Below are 21,255 nucleotides of genomic sequence, written 5' to 3' on the forward strand. Positions count from 1 at the left end.
AGATGTGTCCTTGATCCAACACAGCTGATTTAAATGGCTAAATGACCTCCTCAACATGTCTTGAAGTTCTCCAGAGGCCTGGTAATGAACTAATTATGTGATTCAGGTGTGTTGATCCAGGGTGAGATCTAAAACCTGCAGGACACCGGCCCTCGAGGCTTGCTGTGCAACACTTGTACACCCTTCTATCTTCAGTATCATGTCAAAGGGTTTTACTCCAAAGCTAGAGAGCTTATTGCCAAAAACCACCCGAGTCAAACACATGGAAAAAATATTATTTCTTAATAAAATAAACACAGTTACCATCACAGCAGTATTCATAAACACAATCACTCATGTCCACGCACACTAATCAAAACAAATTAGATGAATGAATGAACCACAGTGAAAAGAAAAATAAGATAAAATAAAACAGATTAAGGTGTTTTTATTTCTATTCTAGGCAGTGATCATTCCCACACTGGGACTGTAAGACAGCCAAGAGGTCCACGAAGACAAACTGCCATGGCTGCTATTGTCAAGGTTGTGCTGTGTGGCAAGAAGAGGTAGGACCCAAGAAGTAGGTGATGTCAAAAGTTGCAGGAGGCCCTTTGGGAAATATATTTTTCTACACATTATTAATTTTGTAACATGAACAGAGAACTTTTAGAGATGTACAGCTCTGGGTGTATTTTGCACACTGCCTTTGACTGTTGCAGGTGGTGAGAGCTTCCAGGAAGCTAAAACAGATTAAAATCTATTTTTATTTCCACCAGGTCTCTGGACAGAGACATATTTCATGTTGCAATACTTTGTTTAAAAAAAAAAACATATCCAGAGGATTATTTAATTTATATAGAAGAGAATAGCCCTCTATTGTCATTGTACTTGTACAGCAAACTTATGGGTGCTTCACGCCAACTGTGCAGGAAGTAAAAATATATATATTTCTAAATAGTAATAGTAGTTAAGGTATTTTTATTTGTATTTAGTATAAGGTACCAACCATTAGCAAACATTATCATAAAAAATGTATTTATCCAAGCAGAATATTGACCCATGTTTGCACAGTGTCATATTTTTTGGGCTCGCATGGTTTGCAATATGAACGTGGTGGGGGCCACAGTGCTATTTTTCTTCACGGGGCCCCATATCACCCGGCGGCACCCCTGTGTGTATCGGCTTCCTGTATGAATACGAAAAACAGACCACGTGGTGTAAAAGCAGACTGCAGCTTCTTTTGTTCAAATCAATCAAACCGGAGACGGACAGAGAGCCGCTGAATCAGGAAATCGCCGGTATCTGATTTATTTTTAGTTGTGTAAAATTAATAATGATATTTTCCGAAATTACACAGATTGTACGTGGGCTTATTAAAAAATATTTCCAGCCAAGAAAACGTGGATAAAGTTTTATGTTGTATCATCGTTTTATAGAGTGTTTGTGTTTATGTCTATTTAAATGTGTGTTAGCATACAGTAGAGAGGTAACGTTAGCTTAATGAAACCTATCAAGTCGTCTATTTTTCCCATTTTATGCGACATTATTTTACGGTGGGTTCTAGAGTGTTGGTGTTTTTGTACAATATACAAACTTTGCGCAGCTTGTTTGTGTAGCGGCTAACTATTTAACTTCGTACGCCGTGCGTTAGCACATCAGCTAGCTTGGTACCCAACCATTATGTGAACAAAGAGCGACAGAGGTTAGCCGCTCAGCCTAATGAAGCTAGCAGCTAGCTCGTAAACTTAAACCGGTGCACTGTTATAGTTTGCTGTTTTTTGTGTGTGCGTAACAAGCTAGGTGGTTGTTTTTGTTTGTCTATTTCCCCCGACGCCAATGTCGAACAGCCGAGTATTAGACAGCCACTAAGAATGTAATTTAAGAAAACCGGACAAATTTTATTAGCTTGTACGTAACAATAGAGATGAATTAGGGCTTCTTGAATGTGGCAAACTTATATAACGGCACACATAGTACTGGCAGCATCAAGTCAAGCTTGTGAACTTGTAGCCAGTGAAGTTCGCCAATTCTTAAGTTTAAGTTAACCAAAGACCGATTTGAAACATTTAGTTATTTTTAATAACGTCCATTCCGCCATAACCAGCCCACGAGTTTAATGAGTTGAGGTTTTTGGTAATTAACTTCTGCACAGTGTTTTTCCATTCACATCTTATTGTGTTGTGCTGTACTTCAAATAAGTGTTTCTGTAATTTAACACGTTAGTAGTTTTATTCAACAAGCCTTTGTTTGGTCTTTATCGCAGCCTTTGTTTCTTTGACAATTAAGTTTCCATGTGGTCTTAATAACACTTTGTGGTTTCTTCTTTTCCACAGAAAACAGCTTGAGTTTGAAAGATGCCACGCAAGAAGGTGACAGATGTCTCAGGGAATGGTGGGATGAAAAGGAAGCGAGCCAGCGGGAAAAGGAGAGAGAGGGATTTCAGCAGTGATGACGAGTTTGACTTTGAGCAGGAAAACAACAAGAAATCCGGCAAACCCACCACCAAGTCTGGTCTCCAACCGGTCACTGTGGCAGACGACGTGAAAGAGAAAATAGTGCGTTTGATCAAACAAAGACTGACTGGTTTTTGAAAGTTAGAGTGTTGTGTGTGACAAAGATTTCTCAGTTATTACCTGATAATGACCCTCAGTCAAACCGTTCGTCTTTGTTGTTTTTCATCAGCATGTGTGTTCGTGCTTTTTCCTTCTAGTACAGCCTGACCTGTAATATGAAATTTAGTCAGCATTTTTTCATCAGCTTTCTTATTTAAAAAGAAATACTCACAGTATGAAAAGTTTGTGTTAAAGCTGTTCCTGTTTGGTGATTGCTAAATAATAATACAAAATAAAACCTACTTTTCCCTTTAACCCAGAAAATTTAGATTCATTTATTTATTGTTTATTCATTGTTTTTTAATTATTGTCCTCTTTTTGCAGAAACTCGAGTGCCCAAAGGTAAAGGGCCAACTGCTCATCTTTGGGGCAACCAACTGGGATTTGATTGGAAGAAAAGAGGTTCCCAAACAGCAAGGTGAGCACTATTCAAATGGCTATCATATAAAGTACCTGTGTCACAGGATAGTCAACTTTTTGTATGTCAGCATGGCCACGTAGTCATTTTCCATATTTTGGTGATGATGGCGTGATTAAGACGCTTCCTGAGGTTCTTGTACAGAGAGCGCACACTGTAGTCCTGAGCCTGTTAGACAAACTATTTATTATCAAGAAAAGGTTTCAGTGCGTAGTCAAAGCTACAAAATGTTATTTTTACATTTCTATTTGTATTCTGTTGAACAGTTCGTGTGTTGTTTGATACAAACACACCTTCCATGAGCTTCCATGGTGCTGGTAGTTGTAAGGTCAACCTATACTGTGCTTTAGGTCAAGGGTCACTGACCTTTGGTTAAACTGAGAGTTACTTGAAGGATACAGAGTAGTACAAGGTGCTACTTGTATGTCTTCAGTAACAAAGTTCAGCAGTTCACCTTTAGTGCTAGTATTTCTATCTGAGAATGGGTGACCTGATCACAGTTGTGTCGAGGATTCCCCAGAATAAATATTTGCAATTATTTGGGAAACGCAGATTTAAATATACAACATTATTTATTTGTGTAAATCTTCTGTATCAACATTTGAAAGTCGGTTTCCACTTGTGATATTTTTGTAAATATTTTGACAGTTTTGTATGAATGAACACATTTGTAGCATTTTGTCTAAAATCGCAACAATTTCTGTAACATTTTCTTTAAGAAATCATTAACTGTCACAACTTCAAATCATGTAACTTTTTTTTTATTATTATTTGAACTGATCACATTTTTGTACAATATTTGAGTTTAACAGAACTATGGTGTCTTTTACTGAAAACGTCTTTGTAAATATCTGTTAGTGGGAAGCCTGGTTTCCCACTAACAGATATGCTGTACACCAGTGTACTGTAATCTGGGCTATAATTACAATATAAATAACACTGCACCTCTGAGTGAGTCTTGTAGATGTGTGGAGCTCATTGTGTTAGGATTTTAATCTTGTCCAGTATCCAAGTTGAACTTAGCTGTTCAGCAGTGCATGTCGTGTACACTTACATGAAACGATTTCAAATGACTAACACACACAAGGCTAAAGTTGATCAAAGTCACTAAACCTGTTCTCAAACTCTTGCCCGAGTCTGTTTAAGACTTGAGCGTACTTGTCTGCAGCTTTGTCCAAAGCCCCAGATGCAGAAACATTGTCATTCAGCACTGACTGCACAGAGGGAAAGTGCAGGACTTTTTTTCCTCCTCTATAAATGTACAGAGAGAATTTTCATCGTAGCTTTAAATGCATTTACAGCGAGATGTCTTCATCTTGGGTTTGCATTAACTCGTTGGATTCGTTCAAAAGTGACAAAAACACTGCCAAACTCGCCCCGCCTGCACCATCGGATCTTTGTGTTTCGTAACAGGTTACCATATTCAGCTAAAAGTTCCAGATGCTAATTTTGATCTCCGTGATGGGAGTCGTCATATTGCACATATCGCCTGCTGCTGAATGATGCAGGGTAATGTAGAATTGTTGGGAAATCTGTGTCGTTTTTACATTGCACAATGACGTCTGCATGTCCGCCTGTTCCATCTCTAGTTACTGTCAACAGATAGAAATAAGATGTGGTACCTCCCCCCCCCCATGAAGAATCTCCTCACCATATTGTAGAAATTAAGTTCCTGTGTTGTTGTCTTCAGGGGCAGCAGGGGCAGAGAAATCATTGAACGTCGTCTAGACGAATATTATCAGCTGTGATATTCTGCTGCAGACTTATTGCACTGCAAGCTGAACCACTTGCACTTAACTAGATTCCAGTCACTCATCAAACTGGCCCCTAGTTGGACATCTGAGAGTGTGGAGACAACATCGGAACATGTTGAAAGCTTTAAGCATGTAACATTAGAGCAGTTTGAGTCACATTGATTGTCACTTTCGTTACAACCAGTTAAAAGTACTAACAGCTCATTGAAAATGATTCCTTGAAAATCTTGAGCCATCTTATTTCTATTTTATACTTTGCTTAATAGTCGTAAACGATAATCCTCCAGGCTTCCAGAGATCTTCAAGAACTCATGTCCATAAGAAGTAGGAACATAATCAAGCAAAGACTCAACACAGGATCTAAGAGATGCATCTGGCCTGTCAGTTGATCCGTCCACTGTATGGCAAGCCTCATCAGAAGTAGACGTGTGGTTGTCAAGAAGCCATTCTTTACCCTCTAGAGTCAATTTTTCTTGAATCCTGTCATCACTTTTGTTCAAGACAGAAATGGCAAAAATTCGATTTACTAAGGAAAACTCTCACAAGCTTCCTGAAATTCAGTGACAGCAGGTCTTAAGGAGTGACAAATGCAAATTTGCAATATCCAGTATCTATGGAGGAGGTCGAGAGAGATGCAGCAGTGTGTAAAAATGGTTTGAGGCTGCATTTCAACCAGTGGTTATGTGTGTTTGTCAAAACTGAACACAGAAAAGTACCATCAAAATTTTGATCCACCATCTGACACCATGACAGTGATCCCAAACATGCTACAGTGCAGTAACATCATACCTGGATAGAAAACACAATGAAACACTGTCAGGTATGGATTTGCATTACTGGAGCTCAGCTTCAGCATTATTGAAGCGCTGTGGTGTTATCTTCATAGAGGACAGCAAAGAACAAAGACACATCAAATATGCATTTTCAAGCTCATTAGAACTGCACTGTTTTTTTCATTTATATTTGCAAAACTTTCAATAAATGGCTGCACCCGTTTTCCAAACAACAAAAAGAAATTGGCTCAAGACTTTAAAGAAAAAGCAGTCTCTGTGCATGTGAGTGCTTTTGTTTGCTGTGTGGATGCTCTTGTCTTTACCTGACTGCTGTTCTCATTATTGTGCAGAACTGATGCAGGGGCATACAGACCCAGACAAAATCAATAAGCTTTTGATTAGTTTACATCTGCAGTAGAGAACGAGAAGTCAGTGGATGATGCAGCCTGTTCACTATGAACCGGCCGTACGCGTCACAGTCTGTGTGATCCTGGGGTTAAAAAATCATTGCAGCCAAAGAGTCTGAAATAGGTTCATTCATGCTGATATCTGGACACCACATGAGTGAATGGGCTTGTTTATTTAACCAGCTGATGATGGTGTTAACTACATGGAGTGAGTGTATATATATATTCCAATGAATTTGGTTATAACAAAGATTAAAAAAAATAAAAGTGCACATGACCCTGGGAGTGCTTGTATATGTGCACTGTTTGAAGTCAGATGGAAAAGATATCAGAACCTTAAACAGGCTGATTTTTGCTAAACGGCTCTAGTGGCACAGGGATGATACAAATGAATATCATCATTGTGAACTTACCGTAAAAACAACATAGGGAGGTCAGGCTGACCTGCGGCACTATTCCTGTAATCGCCATTAGAACCTTTTACTGGGAAAAGCTAGCAAAGTCCTCATCAAACCACCTGATCAACAAACACTGACGTGAAGAAAAGTAAACTTTGTCTCCACCGCTGTTTGTTTTACACAGTGAAAAATCCTCCGTAAACCTTCAGAGATCGTATTGAAATCAGCAGATGAACTGTTAACTTAGCATGTTTAAATTACACAGCTCGCTGAAGGCCAACCAAGGGTGAGTCTAAAGGGGGCCGTGGGCAGGATCAGACCACATCAACTTGAAATATTTTTCAGATTGAAATAATATAAAATATTGTGTTAATTAAATTGCATTTGATTAAAAAAAATTTTTTTTTTCCACAGACAAATAAAAATGTTGACCTGCACTTGAGATTATTTATATATTTTTGCATTTAACAAAAATATTTTCTTTAGAAAATATATTTTGGACTTGGCACGTAAATACAATCATGTGTTGGGTTTTTTTTTTTTGACAATGTTGTGTGCAGTTAAACTATTATAAGTTAAACTAAGTTCTCCAAACCAATCGTGCACATTATTTATTACAAAGAAGCATTGTTACAAGAAATGATCAACCAAACACAAACTTCCTTTTTTGTGCTCCGTTTATAGAAATGTCAGCGTTCTTAAAGAATGCAGTGTTTATGAACAAAATAAGGTACAGAGGAAGCGTTGTGCCAGCGTTGACAGCGTTGTGCATTTGTGTGTGTTGGGTCTTGACACGGGTTGTGTGTGTTTCTTAGCTGCTTTCCGCAACCTGGGCCAAAATCTCTGGGGCCCTCATCGTTATGGCTGTCTAAATGATGTCCAGGTTAGCTGCGTGGTGTCCGGCCCCTGTGCTGCTCACAGTCTCTTCATAACCACAGAGGGCAAGCTGTGGAGCTGGGGTAAGTAACATGCTCAGTGGTTGTCTGTGTTGGTTTGTGTTATGAGACACTGAGCTTGTGTTCCTGCTTCCTTAGGTCGGAATGACAAAGGTCAGCTGGGTCATGGAGACACCAAGCGCCTGGAAGCTCCCAAGTTAATCGAGGCCCTGGCAGAGCATGTTATTGTCTCTGTAGCCTGTGGACGCAATCACACCCTTGCACTCACAGGTAGGCTTCACTGGGGAGTGTGTGGGTTTTCCTTACACAACAGCAGCTGTTTTCAGTGGTTGTGCAGAACAGCCACAAGATCGTGTAATGCAGCCGCTTGTTGAAATGAAAAACCACTGCATTCTGGGATTGGATTATGCATTATTGGTTTGATTGCACAGGTCATCTAAGGAGGTTTCCAAACTGAAATCCAGTCAGTAATGGCTCTGTGCTTTTAACGTGTTTGCTGATGGTACTCTGTCTCCTCAGAGGATGGCGCTGTGTATTCATTTGGAGAGAACAAGCTGGGCCAGCTTGGTCAGGGAAACCAGACTGATGCAGTCCTCACCCCAGCACTGGTAAGCCAGGGTGTAACTCGTACTTTTCCTTCCTTTCTCATCTGTAAGTGTGCTGGTGTAGGTGTCACTGCTCGTCAAGTGAATACAGTTAATCTGCTGTACAATATTCCATAGCTTTTATGGTTTCAAAATAACAAAAACAAACTCAAAACAAATATATAAAATTATCAAACAAAATTGCTAATTAATGGGGCAGCAGTGCAGTGGCTTCATAGTTTACCTTAGAATCCTTTGGTTTAAAGCAGTGGTTCTTAACCTTGTTGGAGGTACCAAACCTCTCCAGTTTCATATGCGCTTTCACTGAACCCCTCTTTAGTGAAAAATAAAATATCATTTTTTTCAAATTCAAGACATAGATATGTTTTTTACTGGTGCACAAAATGAGCCATGCATGTCACGGCGGAGGCTCTGCCGAACCCCTGAGACCAACTCACCGAACCCCTAGGGTTCGATCGAACCCAGGTTAAGAACCACTGGTTTAAAGGATTTCTTCAGCAATACAGTAACTCAGTGACAGTTGTCAGCATTTCCCCTGCTACACAGCAAACAATGACTGTTATGAAAGGTAATTCTGCTAATCTTATTTTATTTGTCAATTACATTTTATAAATGTAGCAAATTGTTGCCTCAAGGCACTTTATATTGTAAGGTAAACACTCTACAATAATACAGAGAAAACCCCAATAATATGATTAATTACTCCTTTGATTAATTAATGCATTGATCTTAAATTATGATCAATGTGTATCAAATTCATTTTACATCATGGGTCACATACAGCCCACTTTGATCTTAAGTGGAGCGGTGAAGCACGCCCTTTCAGTCAAAGTAAAGTAACGATGCGGTCGAAAAAATTTGGGTGCACCCAACTTTTGTGCTAAGAAAAAAAGTTAGGTGCACCAGTGCAACCGTGGCAAAAAGTTAGTCTCAGGCCCTGTATAATGTATGGCAAACTGCTGGACCTGTAATAAAAAACAAACATACAGCACCTGGAATGATCTGAGAAACAGAGTCCCAGGGCCCTGGCTGAGCACCCTGCAGAGCTGTGATAAGTCAGCCGCAAAGGTAAACTTCAGAGAGCTTACCATTGCGGCTGACCTGTCCATTCCTCTAACCAGGGTCTCCTAACAGTCCCACCAGAGGCGATCATGTTGGTGAGGTTGTGGTGCCCACACACCCTGTCAGGTTGAGTGTGTGATTTCTTTTAAACGACTGCTGAAAACACATTTATGGGTTAGCGTTCCCTTAATCTTTTCCTCTTTATTTTGGGCTGTAGTTTACATCTAAGTGTGTACGTTGGAATGAATGTTTCACCCCATGTGGTTGGTCTGTATGTTTGAACATGTATACTTTTAATGTGTGTCTTTTATTCAAACTGTGAAGCACAAATTCAGTTTTAAAGTGTGATATACAAATAAAGTTATTGTTACTCGTGCTGAGCCATATCACTTCCTCTCTGACTGCCTGCTAGGCTATTTAAAAGTAGAATGGGAGAGAGAGCCTTCAGGTTTCAGGTCCCTTTTCTGTTGAACCAGCTTGAGATTTCAAGAGACGGATACACTTGTGGCTTTTAAGATTAAGCTTAAAGCATCATTTTTAATAAAGCTGGTTGGGGCTGGATCGGGTTACCCTGAAACCTCCCTTAGTTTTGCTGTGATGGGGTTAGGCTGCTGGGGTTGTCTGATTGTTGTGGTTTTCTCTCCATTATTTTAGGGTGCCAACATACAGTATTAAGCACTTCGAGGCAACTGTTGTGATTTGCTAATATAAATGAAACTGAATTGTGTTTCTCTCTAGATTTCCTACAATGGGCAGCCCCTGGTGAAGGTAGCTTGTGGTGCTGAATTCAGCATGGTGGTGGACTGCAAAGGAAACCTGTACTCATTCGGCTGCCCAGAGTATGGACAGCTGGGTAAGCTCTCAACACAGTGTTTTAATGTTTGTTTACAGTTTAAAAGGTCACTGTTTAAGACTGCGGAAGATTGTTTGCAGTCTCACCAGTTTTACTCCTCAGCGATTTGGGAGTTTTAAATTGTTACCATAGGTGCATCTACTAAAACTCTTAGAGCAGTTTTAATTTCAGCGATCTCGACCTCAGGGTCAAGTTCAGAGGTCAAGTTTTCCGAAAATGTTGTGTATGTGTTAACTCAAGATTTTGAAATTGATACCGTAGGTGCATCTGTTTGGACAAGTTTGGGAGGGGGTTGGTAAATAAAGTGTTTTCATACTTAAACAAACTACACACTGACATTTTATATCGAGCCCATTACAGTTCACCATCACTGACATGTTTCAAAAAACCTTTCTTGCTGATTGATTCTAGAAAAGTGTAGTTAAATGCATGTAAATGATTTCCATCATGGTGAATTTCCCAGGTTAGACTTGGGCTGACAGCATGGACATCCAAGTTTGTGAATGTGATAACTTGAGAATGAGGTGGCATAGGATTCTGACATTCATACCATGGGATATGTATCATTTAGACACAGTAGTGTAGTTTGTGCACTAGAAAGCACTGATGTGTCGGGAACGATAAACTCCGTTCTTAGTTTTTTATTGTTCTGCATCTCTGTCACTGCAGGCCACAACAGTGATGGAAAGTTCATAGCTCGTGCCCAGCGCATTGAGTTCGACTGTGAGCTCATCCCTCGTCGTGTCGCGATATTCATTGAGAAGTCCAAGGATGGCCAGATCATGCCTGTGCCTAACGTGGTTGTGAGAGATGTGGCCTGCGGGGCTAATCACACGGTGAGAGGTTTCCCAGAAGTCTTAACAGGACCAAATCAAATTAGATGGCCAGCGATTTATTAATTTCTTTATTCTTTAATTTTGCAAAAGGGTTTACAAACTGCTGCTGTTTGTGTTTTCAGCTGGTGCTGGACTCTCAGAAGCGCGTGTTCACCTGGGGCTTTGGTGGCTATGGGCGCCTCGGTCATACCGAGCAGAAGGATGAGATGGTTCCCCGGCTGGTCAAGCTGTTTGACTTTCCTGGCCGTGGTGCCAGTCAGATCTATGCAGGCTACCAATGTTCGTTTGCTGTCAGCGAGATGGGTATGTCACATTGCAACAAGATCTCTGAACAGTCTCGCTCAAGTAGGTTGCATGAACATTGATACTGTTAGTTTTCACAGATTCTTGTTTAACTTGGATGTTCAGGAAAGTGAAGTCAGGTTTCATGCAGAACTGCCTCTAAGTAAGAAGAGTCCTTCCAGTCCATTCCATCAACAGTTTAGACAAGCCGAATGCATTTTAGAAACAAGTCTCATGGAGTTAAAATGTAACTTTGTAGCTGCACAGAGCAAATTTGTTTGAAGGAAATTAGGAGCATGAAAGGGGCGCCTGTCAGTCTGCTCATACTTTAGACTTGTGTTGTAGTCATTTGCATAAGATTACACTGGCAGAGCGAAGAATTAAGTCAATTAAATATAAATCAGTTCTTCAATATAAAGAGGATGGACTACCTCAGACATCACTGAAGCAGAAGACTATCTGATGATGACGTGTATGCCATTCAGACCCTAGTGGACTTGAAGAACAAAAACTGTACCACGACTATTCCCTGCTACACAAAGCCATTACAAGCTGTGATTATTATTTTCCATTTTTAATGTATTCAAATTGTTGAAACCATAAAGAAGTAATCGTGCCTAAGGTAACAAATAAATAAAAAAAAAATAAAAAAAAGAAAGGCTTCTTTAACTTTCTGTCTTCTACAGAGAGAAGAAACTTTTTTTTTTTACTTTGCAAGGTTATTTACAGAAACTAAAATTTCAATGAGAGGTGTGAGAGGAGCACACATATAAATCTGTACATGTTGTATTTTACAGGGGGGCTGTTTTTCTGGGGGGTGACCAATACTTCTAGAGAGTCAACCATGTACCCCAAAGCTGTGCAGGATCTTTGTGGCTGGAAGATCCGCAGCCTGGCATGTGGGTGAGTGCTGTCGTTACTTTGTTTTTTTTTCTTTGCTTTTGGTTTTTATTACCCTTCAGCCATAAAAGCCTGATTGAGTATTGTGGGGACCCCACCAGGTGGGTGGACAGCGTGGACGGTTTGTTGATGTGATAACTAAAGAACAAGCTGATGTAGATTCATACCATAGATGATCCACAAGATCAGAAGGCACGTTTTCTGAAAATATTGTGAACGTGATAAGTCTGGAAGGAAGTCGCCTAGGATTTTCAAATTGATGCCATAGGTGCTGCTAAGGGGTACCACTCACAGCCGGCAGTATTTTTTGGTTTTGGGATTATCTTGCCCTAATTGGACAGTTCCTCAGGGTCAGTTCTCTCACGCTTTGATTTAGACTCAACTTTGTAGGTTCACTGTGCGCACACACGCACACTGTAATATATTATCATATGCATATTCAAGTCAATTTAACCTATATAGGTCCAAATCAAAACAACAGTTGGGCATTATATTGTAAGGCAGCGGTCCCCAACCCCCGGGCCTCGGACCGGTACCGGTCTGTGAGTCGTTTGGTACCGGGCCGCGAGAGTTGAGGCTCAGGTGTGAAATGTATGGTTTTCAGGGTTTTTATCGGTTTTCAGTGTTATTTTATTATCGTTTTTATCGTTAACTCAGTTTTCCTGGGTCTTTTCACGTGTGTTATGAATAAATTGTCTTTTTTTCGGTACCGGTACTAGTTTTATTTTGTTGTATTTATCCATGACACCTTAAAGGCCGGTCCGCGAAAGTATTGTCGGGCATAAACCGGTCCGTGGCGCAAAAAAGGTTGGGGACCGCTGTTGTAAGGTAAAGACCCTACAATAATACAGAGAAAACCCCAACAATCACATGACCTCCTTTGAGCAACCACTTTGGCAACAGTGGGAAGGAAAAACTTTCCTTTGAAAGGAAGAAACTTCTGGCAGAACAAGGTTCAGGGATAACTGATTAAATGAAGAGTGGCGTAAAAACACAGTGAACGAAAAAAGAGTGAAGAAAAAACACTTGTCACGGGAAGCCTTCAGCAGCACAAGACCTATTGTAGTAAACGTAGTGAGGGTATTTGCCTCCAGACTGAGAACTGGTTCCACAGAAGAGGCGCCAGGAAGCTGAAGGAAACCCAAATAAGCCTGCAGTCTGAAAGCCAAATGCTCTTTTGGGGTGATACGGTACTATGAGGTCTTTAAGATAAGATGGGGCGTCATTATTCAACACCCTATATGTGTAATATATATATGCATAGTACTTACATTATATGTATTGTAAAGCACTTTTAATAGTGTTTTACATACACTTTTGGGACTGTTTGTTGTTGTTGTTTTCTTATCTACATCCGGAGCTCTGACTCTGTTTGCATGTTTGTATCGATCAGGAAGAGCAGCATCATCATTGCTGCAGATGAGAGTACAATCAGCTGGGGACCCTCGCCCACATTTGGAGAGCTGGTAAGAGTCATGAGACATCACGTGTCCAGTGTTCACAGCTTTGTAGGCCATCATCTACATAATCTGTTGTTGTTGTTGTTGTTGTTTTAAACCTGAACAAAAAACACACAGAACAATAGTTCTGTTTGGTTAAAATAGTAGTTTAGTTAAAATAAAATTAAAATTTAGTTAGTTAAAATATCAATATTTCATGAGACAAAATAAAACGATTGAAATTACATAGGTGCTCTTTTGTGCTTATAAAATCTGTCAAATAAAAAATGTGATGCCTTCAAATTACAGAAACAAAAGTCTAGTTAGTGACTGTAAAAACTACTGACCAATAACAGTCACAGGTGTCACAGCTGGTGTGTGGGGAGATGTTGGCATGCAGAGTGTAAAACAGTCTTAATTCTGCAGTGGATGATTCTTCAGCTGGTGGAATAAATTCATGCCACTGCTCCCTTTTGCAGCAATTACTGTACAATATAAAGCGCCTTGAGGCGACTTTTGTTGTGATTTGGCGCTATATAAATAAAATTGAATTGAGGAAAAAAAAAAAATTGAATAGTTTTACAGCACGTTTTGGAAATTACCGCATTTTGTTTGATATCCTCCTTAAAATGAGCGAGCGAGTCTCGTTCATTGCTCGTCTGAAACTCCCCCAGACAACTTAATATTGCCATGGCAATTTATACTCGATGGTTATGATAAAGTCATTTAAGCCATCGTGCGTGGAAAAACTCACAATACACTGATTATATTCAATATATCGCCCACCCCTGCTGCATGCTGGGTTTTCAGTGGGAGAAACTGAGACTGAAGAAGTTGCCTGGATAAGTGAAGAAATGTTTGTCCCACTGAAAACATCAAGATGAACAGAATCAACTTACAGGGTATACAAACTAGACATAGTTGGAAAAAAATTTAATTTCTGTCAAATTTCTTTTATTGGTTAAGAGCTACCTTTTTAAATGTGAAATTGATCTTTTTCCAGTTTAAGAAATCTCGTCTTTGAGCCACAAAAACGTGGGGAAGTCAAAAGTGACCTCCAGAGAAGGAGGATATATCTTCCTAACAGAGAACGACTTGTAATCTACAAGGGAACAAGCGGAACCCCCAAAAATAGCGATGAAAAGCTCCGCATTTACCTGTGTCCCTAAAACCTTAGACATGATCATGAAGTAGTCAGTCCAACATTTGTTCATTTGACACCAGGAATGGAAACATGTGGCTCAGGCTGCAAGAAGAGGCATTACATCGGTCAGTTATTTTGGAATCAGTTTTGACAGTCCAGACTGAAATGGACCTGACATGTTAAACTGAGAGAGTTGCAACTTGGCACAGGTTGCACTTCATTGTATACTAAGGACAATTTTATCCCACCGTTGACCTGTCAGCCTGATTCCAGCCTTCTGCTACCAGGCATTTTTGGTTTTGACTAGAGATGGCACGATACCACTTTTTTATTACCGATACCATAAATCTGAATATCTGCCGAGACCAATATGAATCCGATATAGTGTGTTTTTTAATCAATAAAACTGTTTTTTTAATATCTTGCTGCATTTTGTATAAGTTCATACTCAAGTTTAAATAAACAACAACACTAAAGCTATTCTGTTATACCTGTATGTAAAAAATACACTGCACCCAAAATATTTCATAGTTCAGCAACACTGATCAATCTAATAAACTTAAACCTGCTCCATCCTCCCTATTCTGGTATTTTAAAGAGTACTTAGCAGAAATATTAAGCAACCTAACTAATAGGGTTGCAAACTCCCAGCAAAAAAAAAAATAGGGAACCACCCCCCACCCTCCACCTCATGATGCTTAATCGACGTAATCAACTTTAATTTGATGCAGGGTGAAAAAAAAATGCACAGAAATAATTATTTTTCAAGAATAATTAAATAGATTCAACATCTTTCTTCAACAGAATTGCAGACTGCACAGATGGTACCTTCCCAAAGGAAAAAGTACTATAGCTTACTAGGGTATATTAGACTTAACAGTTACTATATACAGTAATGGACTTCTATACATTTTACATCAGATTAAAACTTTGGGTGTAAGATTCAGATAATTATTTATTAAAAGCTAGACATTTTAAATGAGAATAAGAAAGAAAAGTATGTCTTTGTGCCCCCTTTTCCCTGTTCATGCCCTATCGGCCCCCCTGGCTAAACTTTGCTAGATCCGCCCCTGCACAGTTACCAGCTGTCAGCTACGTAGAAAAGGATCCTGGTGTAGAAATATGTCTGTGAAGGTTCTCAGTCATCCAGGTCATCGTAGTCAAAGGAGTTTGCAAAGAAAAGCGTCTGGACTTCTTTAAGTTGCTTGAAGACGTTTCACCTCTCATCCGAGAAGCTTCTTCAGTTCTAAGGTCAAATGGCCGAGAGTCCCAGATTTAAACCCAGTGGGAGTATCCCCCCCAAGGAGGGACAAAGGACCCCCTGGTGATCCTCTAATCACATGCGCCCAGGTGTGAAAGCGGGTGTGGGACCTAATCAGCCAGGGTTTCGGGTGAGCCCATTGTGAAACCTGGCCCCACCCTATCATGTGATTTCCTGAGGTCAGATGGCCCAGGATGTGAGTGGGCGTTAAGGCGTCTGGGGAGGGAACTCAAAACTGGATTATAGATGGCAGACAGTTGGTGTCGTAAACCACCGCCTCTGTTCAAAGATGGTCGCTCGCAGTGGACATAGATGGCCTCTTTCACTCCTCTTTCAAACCATCTGTCCTCTCTGTCCAATATGTGAACATTGGCATCCTCAAAGAGTGTCCTTTATCCTTAAGATGCAGATGGACTGCTGAGTCTTGTCCTGTGGAGGTGGCTCTTCTATGTTGTGCCATGCGCTTGTGAAGTGGCTGTTTGGTCTCTCCAATGTAGAGGTCTGGGCATTCCTCGCTGCACTGTACAGCATACACCACGTTGTTCAGTCTGTGTTTTGGAGTTTTGTCTTTCGGGTGAACCAGTTTGTGTCTGAGTGTGTTGCTGGGTCTGAAGTACACTGGGATGTCGTGCTTGGAGAAAACTCTCCTGAGTTTCTCTGATACACCGGCTACATAGGGGATGACAATGTTGTTGCGTCTGTCTTTCTTATCCTCCCTCGCTGGTGTCTGATCTTCTTTTCTGTGCCTCTTTGCTGACTTTATGAACGCCCAGTTAGGATAACCGCATGATTTCAGTGCTTCCCTTACGTGTGTGTGTTCCTTCTTTATCCCTTCAGGCTTAGAGGGAACATGTTCTGCCCGGTGGTGTAGGGTCCTAATTACTCCAAGTTTGTGTTCCAGAGGGTGATGGGAGTCAAAGAGGAGGTACTGGTCCGTGTGTGTGGGCTTCCGGTAAACTTCAATGTTGAGGTTGCCATTCTCTTCAATGTGCACAGCGCAGTCCAGGAAAGGCAAACAGTTATCCTTAGTGTCTTCCCTGGTGAACTTGATGTTTTTATCCACGGCATTAATGTGCGCAGTGAAGGATTCCACTTCTTGTGTCTTGATTTTGACCCAGGTGTCGTCTACATATCTGTACCAGTGGCTGGGTACTCCTCCTTTGAAAGAGCCAAGAGCCTTTCTTTCCTGGTCTAGAAAGTAATATTAAATACATTCTAACAACAGCTTATCAAGCTTAAACGTGCTGCTGTTGTTCAGCCGCTGGTTTCCTCTTTCTGGTGCAAAGTGGGCCAAAAACAAAGAAGAGAGACGGACTCGCGACAGAAAAGCCGATCAGCTGATCATTGATCAGTTTCATAATTGAAGTAGCGGCAGGAGAGGGAGAGAGAGAGGCAGTCGCTCCATATATCGGTTGTTAAGCTTAACGTGGGAACGCTTTACAAACATTCAGAGATGAACTTACACACTTGCTTTACTTCTCTCTGGGATAACTTCCTCGGAGATGAAATGCTGGTTTGGTAGCGAGGCTACAAATACACACAGGCGCTCTATCACATGAGCACACTGCTCCGACGTGCTACGGTTATGAGCCGAGTTACGCCGTGTCGCAAGTTTTGTGAGGTGCTTTTTTTTTTTAATATTTAATGGATCGGATTACATTTTTTATTTCTGGCTGATATCCGATCCAGTAATTTAGGTCAGTATCGGACCGATACCGATACGTAATATCGGATCGGTCCATCTCTAGTTTTGACTGCAGTATGAGTATCCAGGGCCATCAGTGTGTTGTATAGTTTGCGAAGTCGAAAGACTAGAAGACCGATGGCTGTTCAGTAAGCAGCGAGGGAAAACGGGGAAAAAGGATGCAAAACAACTAACTTAGTACTTAATTTACCTTAATATAACTTTAAATAAGTGGGACACAGGAAAATTAAAGTCGGAGGATGAATTGGAAAACGGTCATAAGACTCCACGCTGTCGTTCTGTGTTACATTGAAACTTTGTAGTGTGCTGTAGTCTTGCTACAGTCTCCACATCTCTTTGACATTCACATGAAGATGAATTTGACCAGTGACTTGCTTCCAAATTCGAACAATGTTTATGCAAGTGAAATATTGCTTGTGAATATCGTCTGTTTTGTTGTAAGCTAGGAGATGAACATTGATCACATCTGTCATTGATCTTGCAGGGATACGGAGACACCAAACCCAAATCTTCCACCACCGCCCAGGAGGTAAAGACCTTGGATGGCATCTACATTGAGCAGGTAAATGGACAAGGTGGTAACTATTTGAAGTAGAGTCATTAAGATGCATACTGTTACAGTCGCCATTGATCAAATTAAGCATTGCCAAAGTTTCACATAATTAGAATGTGTGAATGTATGAGTGATCCGATCCATAGTTTGAGACAGTCTTGGATTTGTACTGGGGCGGTTGTGGCTCAGGTGGTAGAACGTGGCCTGATTGCTCAGCTACCAATCAGAAGGTCGTAGAGTCAATCCCAGACTCACAAAAACTCAAGTATTCTTGGGCAAGATACTGAACCCTGATTTGCATATGTTTGTGTGTGTCTTATAAGTTATATGTGCGTAGGGGTAGATAAACCGTAGAATGTGTGTGAGATTGCATTGAATAAAAGTAAAAATGTAAATAAGTGTTAAATCAGCCCTAGTTTGCCTGTACTCAGCTTCAGTAGTGATGTGTCCTTAAACCTGTAGACTAATTGCTACACGTTGTAGCAATTAATAATGATGATAATAACTAATAGTAATAGGGGGGTGGTCTGATTGTTGGGGTTTTCTGTTTTGCTGTAGGCTTTACCTTACAATGTACAGTTCCTTGGGGCATCTGTTGTTGTGATGTGGTGGTATATAAATAAAACTGAGCTAAATTAAATTGAAAAAGCATACGACGAAAGTGCGTGTGTGACTGGGTGTGCATGGGTGAATGAGGCGGGTTGTACAAAGCGCTTTGAATACTCGGGTAGATTTAAGAAGTGCCATATAAGAACCTGTCTATTTACCACGAAGCAGGGAAATGTCCTTCTCTTTCAAATAATGTGCATGTTGTTTTTCCAGGTGGTGATGGGCTACTCTCACTCTCTGGTCATTGCTAGACAGGATACTCAGCAGGAACAGGAGAAACTGAAAAAGCTGCCTGAGTACAACCCCCGAACAATCTGAAGGGCCCACCAGCAGTGACACCTCAACCCGTTTCACAGAGCAGAGGAACAACCATGTGATCAGCAGGAATACCTGACCTGTTCAGCCGCTACTAGTCACAGCATCGTGCTTGTGGGATGGTTGAGTTGAGGGGAGAGGTGTTCACGAGTCTGAAGGTTATCCACACATCTCGACTCCCAACAGACTCCACAACAATTTGGACACTCAAATCAGAGAAGATGGGACTGGAGACTGACAGATGCTCTGGATGGTCCAGCTCTCACAATGAATGGTCACGATATCTTTATTTCCCAATGAGCCTGCAACGGTTTGCTCTAAGCACATCTCATCCAGCAAAGTTGTGCTTCCCAAAAACCCATTCCAGTTTCTTTTGTCATTCATGTCGGGTCTCTTAATTCTGTTTGTTTGTTTCAGTATTGATAGTTGTGACATTTACAGGTGCTACTCCAGGACCCCTCGGTCTTTTCCTACTGGGGGCATTTTAAAGACCAACACTCCATACCTGTGCCTTTTTCTACATGTATGTTCAGGTTATGGAATTCTTGTTTATTTGGTTCCGAGGATCAGCTGATCCGTCTTGTCTGTGACCGAGTGTATGCGACTGCTGCAGATTATAATCAGGATTTGGAACATACACTGTGTCTCATTTTGAATACTTGCAGTAATACGCTTCCATATAGTGCACTTAAGTACTTGCAGACTGCATTAAGGTTGACAGGATGGTGTTTACTCAGATTAAACACAGTTGGTTGTATTCTCTCCCAAGATCACTAACTAAAGTTGTCTTGATGTTTGGCAGCCATCTTGGTACTGCCTCTGGGCAACTATTCTGAAGCTTCTTTTGATTGAATAGAAGGTTTGACTTTAATGTTCACCAGGACCAAACTGCATGCATAGAATCTCAAGTCAAATCTGATTAAAACGCTTTAGACTGCCCCAGAATGACGTTTAAAAAGCTTTGGAGCATCCACATACAGTTTGACAACACCACAGCTTTATTAACAGCTGCCAACAGTCTGAAAAATGCCAAGCTGATTCTTGTTATGGATATACAGGAAACTAAGAAAAGATGATCTGGTGCAACAACACGGATGGCTCGTATGCATCCTGGTCCAGCTGTTGAGTATACCATTCAGGTACTCTGTTTACTCTATGCAGTCGCACTTGTCAATGTGAGCACACTTATGCATTAAACAGTAAGTGTATGGAAGAATATTACCTGAGACACAGCAGTCATGTTCTGTGCACTTCATGTTGATGTTACATTCCTTGTTTCTTCAATGTTTGCATCAATGATGCGCACCTCAGTCCTTCCAAGACCATAGAGTCTCTTAGCTCTTTTTTTTTCACTTGCTTATTTCATTAAGTTTAACTATTACAGCTCTAAGCGATTTCACAAACAGGTCAGAACCTTCAAAACCACCAATGCACTGTCTAAACTAGTTCGACGTGATAAGGTGCAGTGCGTTCTTTTTTTAATGGTGAAATTTCTCTGGGTATTATGTTTTTGTTTGGTTTGTTTCTTGCTTTTTTATTTCATTGAAATGGTTGAATAAAGATTCCTGTAAATCAGTTTCTGTGCAGTCCAGCCATCAGATTAACCAAAACGATTCAGCCATCCATCCACCTCAGAGGTGGGGAGGTTGATGGGGATGGTGTGTGAATGGTGGCCTGTTCAGTTTTATTTGGACAGCACCAAACAACAACAGTTGCCTCATGGTGCTTTATTTTGTAAGGTTAAGACTATCCGAAAATCTAAACAATCTCATGTCCTCTATGAGAAAGCACTTTGGTGACAGTGGGAAAGAGAAACTCCCTTTTAACATTAAGCCTACAGCAGAACCAGGCTCAGGGAGGGGCGCTCATGACGAAGACAGGACAACAATGCAGTGGAAGAAAACCAGAGATAAATGGTGACTGGTTTAATGCAGAGTAGTATAGAAGCAGGGGGGGGGGTTCCGTCACATCAAATGAAGCCCCCCAGCAGTGTAACTAACTGGTCACCGGATCCAGCCCCTAGCTATATGCTTTATTGAATACTTACATAGTTTTAAGCCTAATCCAAAAGGGAGAGAGGGCATCTTGTTTTCCAAATCCAAACTGGGAGCTGGGTCCACAGAAGAGGGGCCTGAAAGGTGGAGGCGCTGCCTCCTGTTCTACTTTTAAATATTCTAGGAACAAGTAAATTAACAGCCTACAAGGTCTTTATGATGGGGCCTGAGTTTTTCAAGACCTTGTATGGGATGAGAAATTTGATTCTGGATTCAACAGGGAGCTAATGAAGAGAAGTCAGTGTAAGTGAAATATGCTGCAGCATTTTGGATTAACTGAAGGCTTTTCAGGGAGTTTTTAGGACATCCTGATAATAGTGAATTACAGTAGTCCAGCCTGGAAGTAATAAATGCATGAACTAGTTTTTCAGCATCACTCTGAGACATTTCTAATTTTAGC

General features: G+C 40.8%; 1 protein-coding gene across 2 annotated transcripts; it reads left to right on the top strand.

Annotated features, from left to right (window-relative positions):
* Window positions 1–1,119: 1,119 nt before the first annotated feature.
* Window positions 1,120–20,376, top strand: rcc2 (regulator of chromosome condensation 2). 2 transcript variants are annotated; one of them, XM_003454246.5, is made up of 13 exons: window positions 1,120–1,277; window positions 2,313–2,534; window positions 2,916–3,009; window positions 7,157–7,300; window positions 7,376–7,507; window positions 7,757–7,845; window positions 9,643–9,757; window positions 10,427–10,593; window positions 10,716–10,896; window positions 11,673–11,778; window positions 13,169–13,241; window positions 17,809–17,886; window positions 18,700–20,376. In XM_003454246.5, exons 2-13 carry the CDS (start codon window positions 2,334–2,336, stop codon window positions 18,802–18,804), a joined length of 1,485 nt encoding a protein of 494 aa, XP_003454294.1. In that variant the 5' UTR covers window positions 1,120–1,277; window positions 2,313–2,333; the 3' UTR covers window positions 18,805–20,376. The 2 variants fall into 2 exon arrangements, with proteins under 2 accessions (XP_003454294.1, XP_005458860.1); XM_005458803.4 differs by lacking the exon at window positions 1,120–1,277 and adding an exon at window positions 1,461–1,532.
* Window positions 20,377–21,255: the final 879 nt, after the last annotated feature.

Source organism: Oreochromis niloticus, linkage group LG20, assembly GCF_001858045.2.
Source record: "Oreochromis niloticus isolate F11D_XX linkage group LG20, O_niloticus_UMD_NMBU, whole genome shotgun sequence".
In the NCBI taxonomy this organism is placed as follows: Eukaryota; Metazoa; Chordata; class Actinopteri; order Cichliformes; family Cichlidae; genus Oreochromis; species Oreochromis niloticus.

Bases quoted from the DNA above. Each gene is read 5' to 3' on its own strand.
- rcc2 (XM_003454246.5), top strand. From the start codon at position 2,334: ATGCCACGCAAGAAGGTGACAGATGTCTCAGGGAATGGTGGGATGAAA. The intron at 7,508-7,756 runs GTAGGCTTCACT...CTGTCTCCTCAG, and splicing joins TCACACCCTTGCACTCACAG to AGGATGGCGCTGTGTATTCA. The intron at 11,779-13,168 runs GTGAGTGCTGTC...TGTATCGATCAG, and splicing joins ATCCGCAGCCTGGCATGTGG to GAAGAGCAGCATCATCATTG.